Source organism: Pagrus pagrus (genome assembly GCF_965226575.1).
Source record: "Pagrus pagrus genome assembly, contig: HAP1_SCAFFOLD_42, whole genome shotgun sequence".
NCBI lineage: Eukaryota > Metazoa > Chordata > Actinopteri > Spariformes > Sparidae > Pagrus > Pagrus pagrus.
Window position 1 is genome coordinate 370,022 of NW_028175421.1, and position 19,710 is coordinate 389,731.

Here is a 19,710-nt window from a genome sequence, read left to right on the forward strand (position 1 = left end):
GTATTTCACGCTGCAGGTCGTACTTTCGTCGCCGGCTTCCAGAGGGTCCGTGTCTTGGCCGCCGGCCTCCAGTGGGTTCCAGAGGGTCCAAGCCTTCACCGCCGGCTCCCAGAGAGTCCGATCATTGGCCGCCGGCTTCCAGAGGGTTCTAGCCGCCCTTGCCGCCAGCTTCCATTGGGTTCCAGCCGCCCTTGCTGCCAGCTTCCATTGGGTTCCAGCCCCCTTCACCGCCGGCTTCCAGAGGGTCCAAGCCTTCGCCGTCGGCCTCCAGTGGGTTCCAGCTGCCTTCACCGCCGGCTCCCAGAGAGTCTGAGCCTTGGCTGCCAACCTCCAGCCGCCTTTCGCTGCCGGCTTCCAGAGGGTTCTAGCCACCTTCGCCTCCGGCTTCAGAGGGTCCGAGCCTTCGCCGCCGGCGGTCCGTGCCTTTGCCGGGGGCTTCCAGATGGTCAAAGCCTTCGCTATTATTTCTGTTGTTTATTTCCTTTTATAGGAAAACCACACCTAATTAAGTTTGCAATCATGCTCAATCACCAATAAAGAATTTAATTGAAACTGAAATACTGGACTATGAATCTGACGGATCATCTATGGTGGGTTCGTTTCCCCACACCGGCAACAGTCTCTTCAGGATAGCCACAGTCAGCCAATCCTTCTTTTCATATCCTGTGGACTGTATACGTATACTGTGTATGTGGACTGTGTGTATACAGTTTATATATACAAAGAGTGCTGTGGGTGGGACATTTAGGGAGACTTTATAGGTATATATCATTGCTTGTATGTATTACAGTATACTATACAGTATAGTGCAGCGAGCAACATCTACAGATTAAAGTTAATTTGTGTGTATCTGTATCTGACCCAACACATGAAAAGGGACACACACTGGACCTCATATTGTCATTCGGTCTGGAGTTAAATGTCATTGAGATTGTTGACACACACATCTCCGACCACTTTGCTGTTTTATTCAATATCACACTGCCTCATCCCCCGGTTAAATTGTGCACCACGGAGCTCCGTGTGCGCACAATTAACCCTTACAACTGCCTGCGAATTCTCTGCAGCCTTTTGCGACTCTGTACTGCAGGATCACGACTGTGGTCTCACTCTTAATGAGCTCTTGGACATGTTTAATGGTACCTGTATTGACATATTGGAGTCAGTGGCTCCCTTTAGGTGCAAACGCTCTAAGCGAGTAGGAGAGCCTTGGCTTAATGACACCACTTGCACGTTAAGACGCACATGCAGACCTGCTGAGAGAAAGTGGAAAAAAGATCATCTACAAGTTTCCATAGAAATCTTAAATGAGTGTCTGATCAAATATCAAAATGCTGTCAAATTTGCTAAAAGTCAGTTTCTATCCAATCTTGTGTCAGCTAACAACCATAAGCCTCAGTTTCTCTTTAGTGCTTTGAATAATATTTTGAACCCCTGTGATCACAGTGCTATTATTCCTTCATCCAAACTGTGTGAAGATTTCTTGAATTTCTTTATTGATAAAATTTTCTGTTATTAGGTCCTCTCTTTTGCCGTCTGCATCAGATCCTGCTGTCCCTCCTATATGCCCTGCTGTCTTTGAGAATTTTGAGCAAGTCTCCCTCCCATCTTTAACTGATATTGTACAGCACCTCAGGCCTTCCTATTGTCCTCTTGACAGCACCCCCCCCCCCCGCGCCTTTTTAAGGAGGTTTTCCATATCATTGGCCCTCGTGTTATGGACCTGATGAATTTATCTTTGATGACCGGCTGTGTTCCAGCTGCTTTAAAACATGCTGTGGTCCAGCCCCTCATCAAAAAGCATAACCTTGACCAAACAGTTTTATCAAACTTTAGGGCCCATCTCCAAGCTTCCTTTTCTTTCTAAGGTCTTGGAGAAGGTGGTATATGAACAGCTTCAGTCTTTTATTGATCAAAATGGTATCTCAGAGAAGTTCCAGTCTGGGTTTAAGTCACGCCACAGCACAGAAACAGCGCTTTTAAAAATGTTTAATGACCTCCTTTTGACAGCTGACTCTGGTAACTCTGCTGTCCTGGTCCTTTTAGATCTGACAGCTGCCTTTGACACAGTGGATCATAAAATTCTTCTGTCACGTTTGAACACCTGTGTGGGCATTAGGGGCACTGTTTTTAAGTGGTTTCAGTCCTACCTCTCAGACCGGAGCTTCTCTGTTCAGCTTGGCCAGCATTTTTCAGCCACTTCCCCTCTAAGTTGTGGAGTGCCCCAAGGTTCTGTTTTGGACCCACTCCTTTTCTCGATATATATGTTGCCTCTGGGATCCATATTTAGAAATTACAACATCTCTTTTCATTGTTTTGCCAATGATGTACAAATCTATTTACCCCTAAAGATAAATGGGCAAGCCTCTGTTCAGACTCTACTAGACTGCCTTAAAGATATCCAAACTTGGATGGAAGTTAATTTTCTGTCTTTAAACAAAAACAAAACTGAAATCATTTTATTTGGTCAACAAAATCTGCTTGATGGATGTGACGGCGCCATTGGCTCCCTTAAGTTTTACTGTCATCCTTTTGCAAGGAACCTTGGTGTTATTTTAGAGAGTGACTTTAGGTTTGACAAGCAGATATCCTCCATAGTCAAAACAAAGCTTCTTCCAACTAAGGCTGTTGGCAAAAGCAAATGTTTATCTCCCAAAAAATGTATTTGAGAGATTAATTCACACCTTTATTACATCACGTTTAGATTATTGTAATTCCTTGTTTGTTGGCCTGGACCAGAAAGCACTGCGCCGCTTGCAGGTTGTTCAAAATGCGGCTGCCCGCCTGCTGACTGGAAAGAAAAAACGCGAGCGCATTACTCCTGTCCTTGCATCTTTGCACTGGCTGCCTATTAATTTTAGGATTCAGTTTAAAATTTTATTAATTGCTTTTAAATGTATGAATGGTCTGGCACCACCTTATTTATCTAAGCTTTTACAGTTGCACACCACTGCTAGGGCACTTAGGTGCTCCTGGCAGTACCCAGGTCCAGACTCTCCACTCGTGGAGACAGAGCCTTCTCAGTCGCGGCTCCTAAGCTGTGGAACAGCCTACCTCTCCATGTTAGAGCTGCACAGTCCGTTGAACATTTTAAAACACTCCTAAAAACGTATCTTTTCTCCTTGGCGTTCACTCCCAGCTAAGCAAGCAATCTTGGCTCTCTCTTTTTCTTTCCCTCTCTCTCTCTTTTTTACTCCTTTTTTATTCTCTCTTTTTAATCTAAATTTGTTTTAAATTGACTACTATCCCTTGTGTTGTTTTAATTATTTGTTGTAGTGTTTGTGATTAACTTTGTTGTGCTTTTGCAATTGTACAGCACTTTGGTCAACTGAGGTTGTTTTAAATGTGCTTTATAAATAAATTGTGACTTATCTTGTGACTTGACTTGACAATAAAACTGTGTACAGGAGAGTGAGAACAGAAGTATCGATAACAGCATTCAAAAATGACCTAATGGTGCAAAACTGGGATATTGTATACAATAGCAATAATATAAATAGTGCATATGATGAATTCTTAAAAATATTTAAAACACTATGATAAAAATTAATAGGAAACTAAAATATGCTGATCATCCTTGGATCACAAAGGGTTTGCAGAATGCCTGCAAAAAGAGAAATACACTGTACAGAGAAAGTATGAGACAGAGAATCAAGGAGGCAGAAAAAAAATATAATATTAGTTAACTTGTTTTTATATTTTTTATAAGAATAGCTCCGAAAGAATAGTATACAAACTATTAGATGATAAGAATAACATTAAAGGTATATGGAACATACTGAAGACTGTAATAAAAAATAGCTCTAAACAATTAAGTTATCCTAAGTATTTTACGATATGAATGAAGTAGTTAACAGCTTTAATAAATTTTTTGTTAGTGTTGGACCTGACCTAGCAGAACAAATCTTGACCCAGTGCAGGTGGTGGGAGACAGCAGGATGATGGCCAAGCTATCATCGCTGCTGGTGGAGGAGTCCCACCCCCTACAGGCCACTATCACAGCACTGGTCAGCTCCTTCAGTGACAGGCTGATACACCCCAAGTGTGTGAAGGAGAGGTATCGCAGGTCCTTCCTTCCTGCTGCTGTCAGAGTCTACAACCAGCACTGCTCCCAGTAGACCTCACTGTGCACTGTACAATAAAAAACTCTGCACATATCCACACACTTTCTGGTTTGCACAAATTGGACAATTTTTAATATCCATATTTATTATTTATTGTTTGTAAATAAAAATATCAACTGTTTAAACTTACACTGTCCATATTATAAATAATAAATACTATGTCATAATGTAAATACCAATTTCATATTGTAGATATTATGTATATACCAGTTAAATTCTATTTCTTATGTCTTATTATATTGTTTATGTTTTACTTTTATTACTGTTTAAGTGTGATACTGTCCTTTGGCTGCTGTGACAAAGAAATTTCCCCATTTGCGGGACAAATAAAGGAATTCTGATTCTGATTCTAATTCTGAAATCCCAGATCCAGACATTTCCAGACAAAATGACAATAGCAAAGATCATACCTCTGTACAAAACTGGGAACAAACACCAATTCACAAACTACAGACCTGTGTCATTACTATAGATTCTCTTAAATTCTAGAAAAACATTTCAATAACCGACTGGACAGTTTCATAAATAACACAAATTACTCACTAAAAGTCAATATGGATTTAGATCGAACAGAGCAACATCACTGGCATTAATCGATTCAGTTGAGGAACTAACAAATTCAATAGACCAAAAAGAGTATACAGTTGAGATATTCATAGACCTAAAAAAAAAAGCTTTTGACACAATAAACCATGATATATTATTCAAGAAACTAGAACGGTATGGAACAGTCTGGAGGGGACGCTCAGGGAATGTCCAAACATAAACCAGTTTTTAAAAAAAAATAAGGAGATGATTTTTACAAGGTACAGAAATGAGGCAGGTGTTTGATAATCAATAGGGGTATATTGTTTTTAAGTATTTCAGTGGTACTATTTATTAAAAGGGGGTGGAATAAAATAAGTTTATCCTTCCTCCCATTCCTTTTCGGATATGTAAACAGAATTTATAGTTTTCAGTTTATGTTTACTTTGTACATGATAATTTTGGTTTTTACATGTTCGAAATAAACTATCTATCTACACGGTACACTGTGGTCTGTGTGTGTATGCTGTGTACTGTATACTGTGCTCTCGTTCTGTGGTCTGTCCACTCGTACTGTGGTCTGTGTATTTCGTGCTGCGTGCTTGGTGCTGTGGTCCGTGCCTTCAAACGTAAATAAGTGTACATCATGCATGGTGTTACGGCCCCGCATGTGTGTGTATGTTATGTCTTTTTTTTGGTCTCCCTCTCCTGCTCAGTCGCTCCCCGGCCCCGGATCAGGCTCCTCCGTTCTCCCCGATTTCAATTCATATTCGTACAGCTGCCATTCCGTCAAATTAATATCCGAGTAATTATAATGTAAACTAACGTCAGTTCAAGAGATTATACTTAGCCTAGCCAAATGTTTAACGACCTGTATTTTGGTTGATTTTTGTATTGTTTTAACTTCAATCAAGGGACAACTGACGAAACCGCAGCTCTCATAAAATGGAGAGCCGCTAACGAAGCCCTCTTGACCAGATGGAGGAATTCGTCTAAAACCGGATGGGAGTGAGTAAGCTTTTTATGTGTTTTTATACGAGGAGCAGTGGTCCGGTGGTGTGTTTGTTTGTGCCAGACTTCACAGCCTCTTAAAATAGTTTGATGCAACCTAAATGAATAAAAGGAAAATATAGTATAAAGCTAAACTAAATGTTTATAATACTACAAATCAAATAAGTAGTGTGAATTGTAACCTGGTGAACAAAAATGACTTAAAGTGCCACAAAGTACAAGTGAAGGGCAACAGCAATAGTACAGGTGTAGTTATCAACCTAAGTGATATACTAGTTTGTACTAACAATATTAACTATATATTATCAATATAACTATTGATGAAGTATTTGTATTTACACAGACATTCACTATATAATATGATTGCACTTACATGCATGCAAGGAAGAGAATAGAGAATCCCTATTCTACATCACATTCAGTAGTCTCTGTCAGCTTGTGTGTTAGTCACTGTAATATCTTTGTTAACGTGTTCTCAATGTGTAATAATATGTTTAAGTTGTCCTTTTTTGTGTGAATGTGTGTGCTTTATCCAGAGTCTTTGTGAGAGACAGTGCTGTGCCTGTCACCCCCAAACAGGCGCAAAAGAAGTGGAATAACCTGAAAGAAAAGTACAAGGTACCACCATTCTATCTACTTTTCAGTAAACAAGTTGGACATGGCAACATTCATTCAGTGAATTTTTATTTTTTTAGGAGCTTAGGGACCCACCAACGGGGAAAGGGGTGGAGGCAGGAGGGGTGACAGCTGCCACCTGGCCATGGTATGGTCAGATGGATGCCGCACTCCAGGGGCAGCACTCCATTAGTCCGCCCCTGGTAGTTGCGGCCAATCTGACCCCCGCTACAGGTGGTGTTGTCACCCTCCCGTCCTCTGCCCCTCCCAGAGAAGGGGAAAAGCCACCAGGTCCCAAGAGGGCCAGGGCCAGTGGGCAGCTGATGGACTTTCTGAGAGAGCAGGCAGAAATAGAGGAAGAGAGGGAGAAGAGGGCAGAGGCGAGGGAAGAAGAGAGGGAGAGGGCAGCAAGTCAGAGAGCTGACAAGTATTTGTCTCTCTTTGAGAGGCTTGTGGAGAAAATGTAAATAGTGTATATACGTAGTAGTTGTAGGTAATTTTTAAATGTAGTTCTTTGTTGTTGTTTTATTGTTATTCTGTCAATTAAATAGTGTGAGTATTGAGTTGTGAATGAAGTGGTCTCAAAGAAATTCGAAACGCAACTGGACTTGGTTATCTGTCAGTTATTTGCCAGTTCATGTTCGCATCTGACCAGGCTGAGACTGGTCCTCGGACCTTGGACCAGTCTCAGCCTGGTCAGCGAACATGAACTGATGAAGCCTCTTGGATGAGAGGTAAAACGTCTTCCTAGACAAATCGAGGCACCAAGGCTTGTAACGGTGGTCACAACAAACGCTTCTGAAACTGAAATCTGATTGGGAGGTTGACTTTACTTACAGGTGTTTTTTCAAACCATTGTTATATGTTTAACTATACACATAATATAATCATTTTTAATTGAGATAAACTATACAATCATTTTTAATTAATCAACAAAACAATATTTACAATTAACCATTGTTATATGTTTAATTAATCAGCAAAACAATATTTACAATTAACATTAATTAAAATTACAAATAATTATTGAACTGATTATGAATTTGGGGTTTTTCTTTAGTAATCATGCTCCCTCAGAAATGCCGGGAGCTCTTGAGGGGCAGACTCTTCGGCAGCAAGTCTGCCTCTGAGATTGACTCCCGACAGCTCCTGACCTTGGGCAGCATTCCCCCCAGCTTCCTCATCCTCCCAGTCATCCTCCTCTGCCTCCTCCTCTTCCTGGATGTCACCAGCTAACAGGCAAAGGTTGTGGAGGATGCAGCATGCTCCAACAACCTTGGGGGCGAACAGAGCCCGGATCTCCAAAGCCCGGAGGAAGATGGCTCTCCAGCGGGTTTTGAGCAACCCGAAGGTGCGCTCAATAATGTTGCGGGCCTTGGCGTGATGCCTGTTGAAACGGGCCTCAACTTGGCCTGTTGATTAAAATACAGGTAATGTAGAATACATCCAGGAATTCAAATTCAAAGTAACAACTGTAATAAATAATTTATTCTCTCACCTGCTACAGGTTGACGGTAGGGAGTCATGAGGGCCACCGGATGCTGCAGGCAAGGGTACCCCCCGTCTCACAGGAGGAAGAAGCCAGCTGGTGAGTAGAGGGACTGTTTGTACATAGGAGACCTCTGGAGGACAAGGGCATCGTGGACTGACCCCGTGTTGCCGATGTAAACATCCAAAAATGCAAAAATCCCCTGTTGCTCTTCTTCTGCTCCGCAGGTGGGACAAGCCGGATGTGGCATCCATCTATGGCTCCAACTGCACGCCGGAAAAGCCTCATGCCCAGCCAGCCGAGCAAAACCTGCTCCCACCTCCTCCATCTCCTCAGGCTTGGGGAAATGGATAGCCTTGTGGAGGATGCCCATCATGGCCTCCAAATATGTCTGCCGTGACCCTGTAGGAAGTGCCACATGCCAGCCAGTACAGAGAGACAGCCACCTCAATTTCGTGGCTCCAGCCATGTGGCTTTAGCCGGGGCAACATCTGGACCAACAGATTGATGGTCTCCCTTGACAGCCTGAAGGCTGGTTTGAGGTCAGCCTCCTCAGAGAAGAAGGCGCAGAGGATGGGCACAGTGTTGTTAACTTGTGCATACATTCGAGGAGAATGATCCTGTAGTAAAATAAAAAATATTTTTTAATTAGTAAAACTATGAAATAATATTTGAATTTATTTATTTATTTATTACTTTATGAAATAATATTTGAATGTATTTATTTATTTATTAATGACTTGCTTTTAACTATCAACTATGAATATTTGAATAGACTGATGAATTTAAACACATGCTGTAAAAATGTATTTATAGTTCTCTCATGAAACTTAATGTATGTTTTGTGTTCTATACAAATGAGCTTCACTTGATTCATTACACAAGACTTATCAGACTTGTATCAGATATCAGAAATAAAGAAATTATACAACTTAATATGCTCCTCTATTTCACCTGTAATTGTTGGGTCCCCCCATGATTTCACCAGTAGGTGAATAGTATAGTAGCATAGTAGGAAATTTATGAATGAAAGGGGTGGGTCTATAGCGTTACTATTACTAAACAGTTTGGGGCAGACCCTGTTAATCCTGTTTCATACATTAATATTTATAATAATACTTCTAAACCGTACCATATTTATTTTGTTAACTTTAATATGAATGGAAAACCAAGTGCTCCCGAAGAAAAGATAACTTACGAATCCAGCAAAGGCTAGGATAGCGCGAGGTCTCTCCAGACTCCTCCTCCTCATCCTGGCTCTCCTCCGCTGAAGACGCCCCCTCAGCTCAGCAGCTTCCTCCTCAGCCTCCCAGTAAAGAATACCGACCGCGACAGCTAGCAACACTTGCCGGTCCATATTTAACAGTGGTAATACTCTACTAACTACACAATCCACAAATCCACAATGGCGATCATCTACAAACAACAGCCTTTTCGCGGGTTTTTTTTCCCGCTGTTGGCTCGTGAGATTGAGAAGCACTTAAAAATAAAATAACATACTTATGTACAACGAATGAAGGTTGTTGCTGCTTTATGTACGTGTGTATTTATTTATTTACATGTCACATACACAGGAGAGAGAGAGAGAGAGAGAGAGAGAGAGAGCACTTGTTTTGGATGATAACGCCCAGCTGTTTAATCAGTGCAGGCTGCATTTGGCTCCACAAGAATGCATCGTCTCAAAACTGAAAACGGAGCATTCTGTATTCTTGTGATCTCCGGAGTTCATTCTTCGGAGAACGACTAGCAAGAACATTCTCCTCAAGAACACAAGTCCATTCTTTGCATTCTTGGTATTGAGAAATGCTCATAGTCTGTTAGAAAAGAATGTTACAACAAAACTGTTAATAATGAAGTAACACTGGATATTGGAGTGGGGCTTTAAAAGTAACACTGCTCGTAGTATCTGCTACTAGGGATGTACATTTTAAACAATTTCTTTAATTGATACTTTGCTGATTATCAATTAATCATTAATAATATATGAAATATGAACATTGTTTTATGGAAAACACTTTAAACATAAGTGTTGTGCTCACAACACACGAGCCACCATAATGTAGTGCTTCATGCAACAGTAATAGGGAGTTTGGGGTTAAATTTGGCTATCAATAATAATTAATGATTATCAGGGATAATTATAAATTATGATTACTAATAAGTTCCAATTTACATTAGATCACCTCGGGGCACCACCCTTGAAGAAGGGAAAAAAAGCCAATTCACCAAATCAGTCTCAGAAAAGGTACTAAACTGTTTGTAACTCTGATTAATAATGAACTTAATAACTACAACCAATTACCATAACAGCTAGTAATGGTTGAAGGATTTTGGAGCTCTTGACAAAGTAGAAGTTGGCAACAATCACTCTTGTACAATATTAAATAGACAACATGTGGGTTCAAAAGTCTTTTATTTACAAAGATGAAACACACTAACTTCCATGTACTATATACAGGTTTGTGTGTGTATGTGTGTGTGTGTGTGTGTGTGAGTGTGTGTCTGGCAGAACAAAGAAACAATGGTGGTCACTGATATCACATGTGGGTTTGATATGCTCCAGGCTCAAGGAATGTGTGTGTGTGTGTGTGTGTGTGTGTGTGTGTGTGTGTGTGTGTGTGTGTGTGTGTGTGACGGGATGCCAGGTTATAGAAGATGGTTAGTTGCATGCAAAGACCCTGAGTCTGTGTGAAGCATCAATCGACTAATGTAGAATTAGCCGTCTAGGAAAGCAAACTACCAATAACCTGACCTGAGATTACAATAACACTCAAACAGTGGACACACATAAATTGAACACACATGCATTACATCAATCAGAGTTTAAAGTCCTGTGCTTAGCTGTGCTATGCTATGCTATCTAAGCCCAGTTCAATGTTACCAGTCTTTAAGGAAAAGGTGTCGGTGGTTGCAGGAGAACGTTGGGATTCCAATGAATGCTGTTCTTGCTGTGCAAGGACCGATGAAAGTCAGCAGAGGAGGAAAAGGTTCGCTCCTGTCCTTTGCGAGGGTAGCAGCTCAGTGCTAACCTGCTTGGTGTTCCTCAGATGGTGAAGTTAGCTGGCAAGCTTTGTGTCGCAGCTGCTGGTGCTAACTGATCAGGAATACTGGCAGGACCTCGTGCCGCTGCAGTGAGGAGAAGTTCTTTGGGCCTGCTGCAAATGAAGCTTGCAGCTCTCCGCAGCTGTTAAGCCCGGAAGAAGAGATCTTGAGGGCAGGCAGCCCGGTGGGGGGGGGATGGAGAGGAGCCCTTGAGGATAAGAAGTCAAAGGAGCGGAGAGGCTTGAGGAGAAGAGCGAGAACAAAGGAAGGCGCTGGAGTTTTGACTCTCTGATCAGAGGGGGGTTTGTCACCCTGACCAATAGTAGCTCAAAGCTAAATATTGCACCTAGGTGTGAAGAATGGGGAATTCTGGGACACTGAGTTCAGTTCAGAGTCCATTTTGAAATCCACAATGAATGACTTCATCTGTGGGTCCCAACATAAGGCTACATTATGAGTTAAAGGAACAGACAAGGTATACACCAAGTTACATGAAAAATAAACTAAATACGACAAAAAATTCTTAACGGTGTTTCGATCAGTGATTGATAATCAGCATCCCTATCTGCTATCCTACCGCTCAATATCCCTTGCTAGCCTACTGTATGTTGGTAAGGTAATTGTTTGTGTATCAACTTTAGCATGTAACCACCTTCTCAAATAGCTCTTAAGTTGTCAGTTGTAAATTCAAAGCTGGGAGTTTTTCCTTATCCAAATCGTATCTTCCTTATCCTCTACTGTATCTTGAGGGAAATTGTGATTTGTGTATTTTGAACACATCTATTAAGGCAATCATCAGACTGTTAATGAAATTTCTTGTCACGATCCTGTGATTTTAGTTTTATTGTGTGTGTTTATGTTTTTTAAACCATATTTATTTATTGTGAATTACCTTCACAGCCCACCAGGGGCCACAGCCTGCTGCTGCCCACACTTTGGGAATCACTGTACAATGGGATAGAGGGGTAACTACAGTGTCGTACTCAGAAGCATAGGACAACTGACCAGGCTGCTGTATTTGACTCACTGGTAGTGAGAACGGCACAACATACCTGGAATATATCAAACTTAGAAAAGTATCAGTAAAATATCTTTACTTACTTTTAGCTAGCGCTAATTTCAAAATTTATTTTGGTCACTACTATTATATTATATTATATTATATTATATTATTTAGACTATCATAATTTATCGAAATGGTCCCCCAAAACTATGAAAATTAAACATTCATTCACAGATATTTTCCTTTGAATCCCAGCATTAGATTTACTAAATCCTCTTACTAATGATAGCAAAGTCAGCTGGGATGCAGATGTTCGAGCTGCGGATAGCATTATGGCTCCGCACTGTCTTTACTGGGCGTCTGCATCACCTGCAATGAAGGAAGATTGATTAGTAAAATTGAACGGGATACATTGCATAATGCAGATACAAAATAGAAATGCCCCGTACCTGAATCCTGGGGAAGGATGATTGGAACCGAGATGGAGGGACGGTTGAACTGCGCCTCGGCAAGCGCCAGCTGTCTCCGGTGCAGCTCCAACCTCTCCTGCTTTATCCGGACCATCTCTTCCTGCAGGGCAGTTTGTCGTTCGAGTCGGCCCTCTATCCCCCGTAGCACCACCAGCTTCTCCACCAGCATCTCGCTGCAGGCGCAGGTCGTTATTGTGGGCTGCCCTGTTAAGCCTCCCCGCATGCAGACAGCAGGCCCTGCTGGTTGGCGCGCAGGGACAGGGCACTGTTGTGGGGGTCGTCCTCTCCTGGGGGCGGGCACACCCCTGCTCCGCTCCCGGATGGCTCCTCTTCATCCTCACTTTCTGAGAGCCCCTCGTCCCCCTGAACATCGATGCCCCCACTAATGCATTCAGAGGCCGTCTTCTCGATGATGGAGAGGACTTTCACGCAGGCCACATGGGCTGGAGGGGGAGATCTTTTCGGCTATGGCCTGCCAAACACTGTTCTTCACTGTGATGTCCTTTTTGCCCCTTGTTCCCCCGAATAAAACATCACGGTGCTGCCAGACCTCGTCCACTAAGACGCCCGCTTGTTTCTTTTGCTGCCAGTTTCTTCCATTCTCACGTGTGTGGCTATATCCACAGGGGTATATATGCGCTAATGGGCTTGATTACTACTTGGATACACCTGTTGGCACACACACACACCCGCAACCCCCCCCCCCCACACACACACACACACACGATACATGCGTAGCCTAATTGCACTGTGTGGGGGGACCACGGGTCGCTGTGTGTGACTTTTGTGCTGTTAAAGAGGTGGGTGATCAATTTGCCTGGCATCGATTGATTCAGTTTCAGCACCACTGCGGTGGACAGCTCCCACTAAGAGCTTCTTTTGCTTGATCTTAAGGTTCTCCTAAGAAGGCAGTTCAGAACGCGTCTGGGAAACACCCGTGTATTAGCGCTCCTTCTTAGCCGAACCCTTCTTAAGAGCCTTGTAGCATCCCCGGCTAAATGATGGTCGAACTCTCAAACTTATGGTTCACAATGATTTACTCCTTGGACCGTATTCAATGTAAACACACCGTAAGAGCTATGAAAGAAGAAAACAAAATACAGTTACCTTTAAATGAAATTACTTTTAACTGCTTTTATCCCATAAACAATCATGTAAGTTGACTCTCCTTTTAACTATTTTAATAAACTCATTGTAGACTCACAGGTTTTACTCCATGAATTTAAATATATATTTTAACTGCTACGATTGATGTAACAATCATGAAGGAAAATTCATATTTTAACTGAAGGACAACCTCCCATAGAGTGAAATATAAAACAATATTTAACATGAAATTAGCATTTTTAACCGTTCGTTTCTAACTCAAAAAAAACAGTTTTTAACCTTAGCAGATCTCACATAAAACAGACAAAATACATCCTGTTGCACTAATAAAACAACCTACGAGTTAGCTTATAGCTTCATCTCATTTCCAATACAGACCGACACGACAGCTTGGCCGTTGCTAATAGTAGCTACCGTTAACCACAACACGTTCTATACATGAAAATATCCACGGCAACCAAACTCGAGCCGGACATAAATATGGCATGAAAAGGTAACAAAACAAACCTTGTGCCCCTTATTAGCCAGGTGCTAGGGCGTTTCATGTGAGTTAGGCACACTTTAGCATTGAAGACAAACTCTTGGCCTTGCAGACACACTTTTCCTACTGCAGGTAAAGTCCGAAGCACCGGATGTGTACGAGGTCTCGGCGAGACGCTTTCAAAATAAAAGCACTGAATGTAACGTCTGCTTAATATATAAAAAATAAAAGCCTGGCTTTAAAGAATGTTAATAAGTAAACATAAAAACACATTTATAGAAATACTATGCTCATATTAAAGGTCATTTACAAGCCTTCTTAAGTCCTTAAGAATTATGGTATCTGGGAAACGCGGCCAATATCTGTGTGGCTACAACAAAATATGCAGATATGAGTTTTGAGCTCAGTGCACATCTTTAGGTGGCATTAAAGAAAAAAGAAGCAATTTTTAGGGTCTATTGGGGTGCAGTTTACTGTGGAGTGTGCACCTCATAATCTTTTGTCCAGTAAGTAAGTGTATACTTTACATTAAAAAAAATTAAATTACTGTGGTACATTAAAAAAATGCTGAGGATGAGTCAGTGGGTGTAAAGGCTGGGTGCTTCAATTGTTTTGAAAAATGTTCGAGAACAATGGCCATTGGACTGACAGTACCCTGATGCTTTGTTGTTTGTGATCTTTGTCTCCGTGATCAAGAACAGCTGTCTATGGTTTCAGATTATATACAGCAACACTCAAAGCAATCCCAGTAGTACAAGTGCAGCTTCAGGTTAGGGTTGTTTACAAAATGTGTATCTTGATGATTCAGCTTGCCCATTTGAATCCATATTAACAAGTCATATAAAGTATGTGTTTGGCATAGGGCTGTCAGCTTTTCACTGCATGATTTACTGTGTGTTTTTCTCTTTTATGTCAAATGAATAACAAACGAAATACAAGAGTGGGAGGGTGGAAAAAGGGTATGTGTAACCATAACTGCACAAAAGTGTACAAAAACAACAATTACACTTAATGGGAGTGTAGTCATTCCCTACTTTAAGAATGACGCGACCCTATTGGTATTTGGAAATCATCTGGGGCCCGCCCTTATTTTTAATCACAACTCTGATCAGCACATGAGACTTGAAGTATGAAGTATTTCCCAAACTTTTTCTTATTTCATAAACGTAACAATTCTATGTGAACTTGAGCCTAAAGCAATGCAGTGCAAAATACTAATCCATCCACATACACATAACAATTTGTAATCTTGCACGCCTTTCAACACATGCCAACACATGCAGTTACAACCCCCTGTCACTAATATAAGATACATTACAGTGTTATGTTGAAGTCAATTCTGCATTCATAATAATCAGAATCAGAAACAGATTTATTGCCAAGAGGGATTTTACACAGACAAGGAATTTTTCTTGGTGAATAAGGTGCATGCATTGAAGACAATAAACAATAAACAAACAAACAGTGACTATAACATATACAATATAAACAATATAAACGCTATCAACACACAGAGGCAAAAAGTGTGGGATGGCTGATAAATAAAGACGGAAGATAAAATATAGAAGATATTAAAAATACAGGATGTACAAATTCTGCATTAATGTAATGCAAAGATTCAAGGGCAGAGGTGGGTTTGAGTGCAGGAGTGAAAGAGTCAGTGTCAGTGGGGGTGGGGGACCCGGGACTTGTTGAGGATCCCAACTGCAGAGGGGAAAAAACTGTTCATGTGGCGGGCGGTTTTGGTCCTGATGGACCGCAGCCTCCTGCCAGAGGGTAGAGGGTCAAATAGTCTGTGACCGGGATGGGAGGGGTCGGCCACAATCCTACCTGCACGCCTCAGAGCCCTGGAGCTGTGCAGGTCTTGAAGGGATGGAAGGTTGCAGCCAATCACCTTCTCGACAGAACGTACGATACACTGTAGTCTGCTCTTGTCCTTAGCAGTGGCAGCAGCTTACCAGATGGTGATGGAGGAGGTGAGGATGGACTCGATGATGGCAGTGTAGAAGTGCACCATCATCGTCTTTGGCAGGTTGAACTTCTTCAGCTGCCGCAGGAAGAACATCCTCTGTTGGGCTTGTTGTGGAAATTTGTCTAATTTGTGAGATATCTGAAAGAAACTTGTAAGAAATACCAGTTGTCTTTTAAGGATTTTATTCTTTATAAAGAAGGTTCATTAGTCAACAGAGTGGTATGCGGTCTGCAGAAAGAAGAACAAGATGAGACAGTTGAGAACCCTTTTTGTTAAAGGAAAGGAATGCCCTGTTGTAGGAACACGTGTCCATCGCCTCTACATTCCATTGAGGTTCTGCTCTTGCATTAATTACTCCTCTCATCTGCAAGCTGACTGTTTTCAGGAAAAAGACGCTATGAAGTCTCTCACCTCTTCACCTGACTTGTTTTGCTTCCAATGAAACCGTCAGATTGACGCATCACAGGAAAAACCCCTCTTCTTTATTTACAGCTTGAATAACCCTTTTTGCCCTCTTCCCCCACTCAAGATGAACACTCCTTTCTCTCAGGTAGGTCGAGTTCATCATCAAATGAATCTCCTTTCAGAGATGATGAGGAACAGAAGAACTGTCATAATCATGTGTTATAACTTATTTCTTTGCAATTGTAAATTAGGTAACGACTCTGATGTTCTGTGTCTTCTTGTCTTCTTGTGACAAGAATTATCAAGTACACCCTCCAGAGTAAAAGCACTCTGGGCCTCTCCTCTGTTTTCCTAGCCCTCCTGCCCAAATGGTTTAGGACTATGCCTCTCTTATCACACATTCCATCCTATAATGGTTTCTGCACTCATCCAGATTTTAAGCAAGTTCTAATTGTCATTAAACCAGGAACTTATGCTCTTAATGTTAACAGATTAAGAAACAGCTAAAGAAGTTGATAACACTGAACTTTTCCCCGTGTCTCTGTGATGAAATTTGATTAAAATCAAGTTTAATGTTTAATGTGTCCTGTGTTCGGTGAAACCACAGCACCTCCTGATGATAAGCTCTGGTACGATTGGGACAGACCTTCAGGAGATCTTTTGTGTAATAAGTTCCTTGATAACTAGTAAATGTTTCTGATATGTTTTGTTTTAACAAGTATTAAGCTAGAACCAGGAGGAATAAGTAAGTGATCAATTCTACTAGTTCTACGGTATATTCAAGTGTGTTTTTATTTTGATCCTGTTTTAATTTCCTTTAATTGTTCAGTGATTTTTAATCATGACATAATCCTTTTTCATGATAGACAAAGTTCATCTATTGAGCCATGGTGAGATTCTGTGAAAGGTGAAGTACGGTTTTGAAACGTTTAAAACTATAGTTTAGTTTAAGTGAGTTCCTGTGAAAGACAGCACACTCTCAAGCGGTAACTCCCCGCTGGGCAGTGAGCCAGAATCGTCACCGGCTCAGTACTGGACCAGCCACACTCTTCCTAAGACATCGGACCGTGGTCCCCAACCGGCTGATTCCCGATGAGCTGACACTCGGCCATTGGACCGGGACTTCCGGCTAGAGTCGCAAACCACCGGAGAGAAACCCTCCGCCGCTGACTCCGCCACTCTGCTAAGAAAGTAGGCTCTCCATCACCCATAACAGCTGGATTCACACATGATAAATGAGTGGTGTCTTAGGGTTCTGATATTTTAGTTTAAGAGAAATTTGGTAACATTTCCTGTTCCCTGTTGCTATTCATTTAAATTGCCATTTCATTTATTTAATCTGAATTATTTAGTCAATAAACCTATTTAACCGTATGTCGTTGTCTGTGCAGGTTTGTTTTTAATGTGGAGAACCGATGGAAACTGTGTAGAATTCACTACTTCATTTATGAGATTGAATAAATTGATTTAAAATTGATTAGAATTGATACAAGTTAACCTTGTTTAGTCGGATTTGATTAATTACCTCCGGATTATTCAAATAGACAAAACATCGGCGGTGGTGCCCCATTAACGAGTGTTTTATTAATCGCCAGTGATTAATAAATTACAATTATTACTAGTGTATCTCCTACACTGTGTCCTTCTCATGTCTGTACCAGGCTCCGTTCCCATAACAAGAAGCACATATCTCTCTTTGTGCAGACAGTACAAACATTCAGGGATGTGGGAAGAACACAGTGAAGACAATGTAAGACATAATAATGAATAAAAATGGTATAGTAATACAATTTCCCATTACACTCCTCCCTTTTGATCATTTATTGATCACTTTAAGTATATACAAACTACACACTAGACATCAAACTTAAAAATTCACTCAGGATTCAATTTAAGTTATCACATATTGTATAGTTGAAAATCAATAATAGCTGTGTTTGTGGAACATAGACATTACTAGTATTCATTGCAAGCTGGGAGGAGGCAAAACACATGTGAATTACTGATCATGTCATGTGATTATTTCTAACAAAAATATAGAACACTGCATATATTTGATTCTTAAGCAAACATCCACTAATAAAATAGACCAACACATCTTAATCATCTATGTGTCTTAAAGAATATTTTTCAATTTATCATGCTAAAATGGATTCAGGGATGCAGGCTTGCTCCTCTCCAGCCCCTGTGTTTTGCAAGCGTAGAGGGGGCCACTACCTTGGAGAGGTTACGAGCACGATCACAAGGTAGTATGATGTCGTCTTCTGCTGCAAATCCCTGATCTTTATTCATCACATATTTTATGACTAGAAATGGGTAAACAATAATCATAAAAGTATAGCTGTAAACATTTGAGAAAAAATGATTAGTGAACTTGTTACTAAATGTCAAAACTTTTCATAATAGTATAAGCTTGAGAAAAATAATACTGATATCACACACAGTGACTTCATTAGTCTCTGTGTGTTCTTTCAACTCACCACACCTTACACGTCTTCATCGTCAGAGTCAGGATAAGGAGGAGGGGACCAACCAGGGTGAGGGAACAGATCAAGGGAATTATCTTCTGAATATGGAGGTGGTTCAAGTGATGCCATTCCAGTTGACGTTGAGATGGACCTATCTATGGCTCCAACAATTAAGACTCTAATGCAATTACGTCTCTGGAATCAGCTACCCGACTATCTGAAAAAAATTATTCATTTATCGTCATTTAAAAAGGCTCTCAAAAAGTACCTAATCAGTCAAACCATGTACCATCAAACATAAGACAATTATTGTCATGATTTTCCTTCGTCTCTCTCTCTCTCTCACACTTCTTATTCTTTCCTTATCATCTCATTCATTATTTCTGTTTTGTATTATTCATTTATGTATGTATTTTTTCCCCTTACTTCCTTACATTTACTGTTTAATCACTTACTTTTCTACTTATTTTTCATTATTGTTTAATTATTTTCCTATGTTATTGTTTTTAAACTGTATTAAATTTGATCTTTGAATATGTGGGTGAGGTTTTCATATAAGCCCTTTTGGGTTTCATACCTCCCCTTTGCACATCCCTGTCATGTTGATTGTTCATGTTGGTTTTTTTCTTTATATGATATTGTTTGTGCTAAATAAATAAAAAAATAAAAAAAATGCAAGGAATGATGCAACAACCACACAGTCCCATGCAGCGCTGCCCCTCCCTAAACGCAGAACACGCGCTGTGCGTAGGGCCCCACGATCCGTGGGGGGGGCCCATTTTGCGCAAGGGGACGCTTTCTCTGCAAATGCGCAAAGGATGCGCATCGCTGCCGTGTGGCGCGCGTAGAGCACCAAGTCAGTCCGAGGCAGGAGAGAAAAAAAAGAGACGAGTAATCTGACACCGCACACGTTGCCGCAACAACTGACAGCACGCAATATCTGACCAATCAGCGGTCAGATGCGCCAACAGGCAGTTGGATGCAGGTGGAGAGATGGC

The 19,710-nt window shown here is 41.1% G+C and overlaps 1 protein-coding gene across 2 annotated transcripts; it reads right to left on the reverse strand.

The window, feature by feature from the left end:
* Nucleotides 1-7,218: 7,218 nt before the first annotated feature.
* LOC311253756 (uncharacterized protein) lies at nt 7,219-9,091 on the reverse strand. Of its 2 annotated transcripts, XR_014621865.1 has the most exons (3): nt 8,963-9,091; nt 7,774-8,384; nt 7,219-7,687 (listed from the first exon to the last, which is right to left on the reverse strand). XR_014621865.1 is itself a non-coding variant. In XM_084384233.1 (2 exons), exons 1-2 carry the CDS (start codon nt 7,799-7,801, stop codon nt 7,332-7,334), a joined length of 384 nt encoding a protein of 127 aa, XP_084240359.1. In that variant the 5' UTR covers nt 7,802-8,434; the 3' UTR covers nt 7,219-7,331. The 2 variants fall into 2 exon arrangements, 1 of the variants encoding a protein (XP_084240359.1); XM_084384233.1 differs by lacking the exon at nt 8,963-9,091 and having other exon boundaries at nt 7,774-8,434.
* Nucleotides 9,092-19,710: the final 10,619 nt, after the last annotated feature.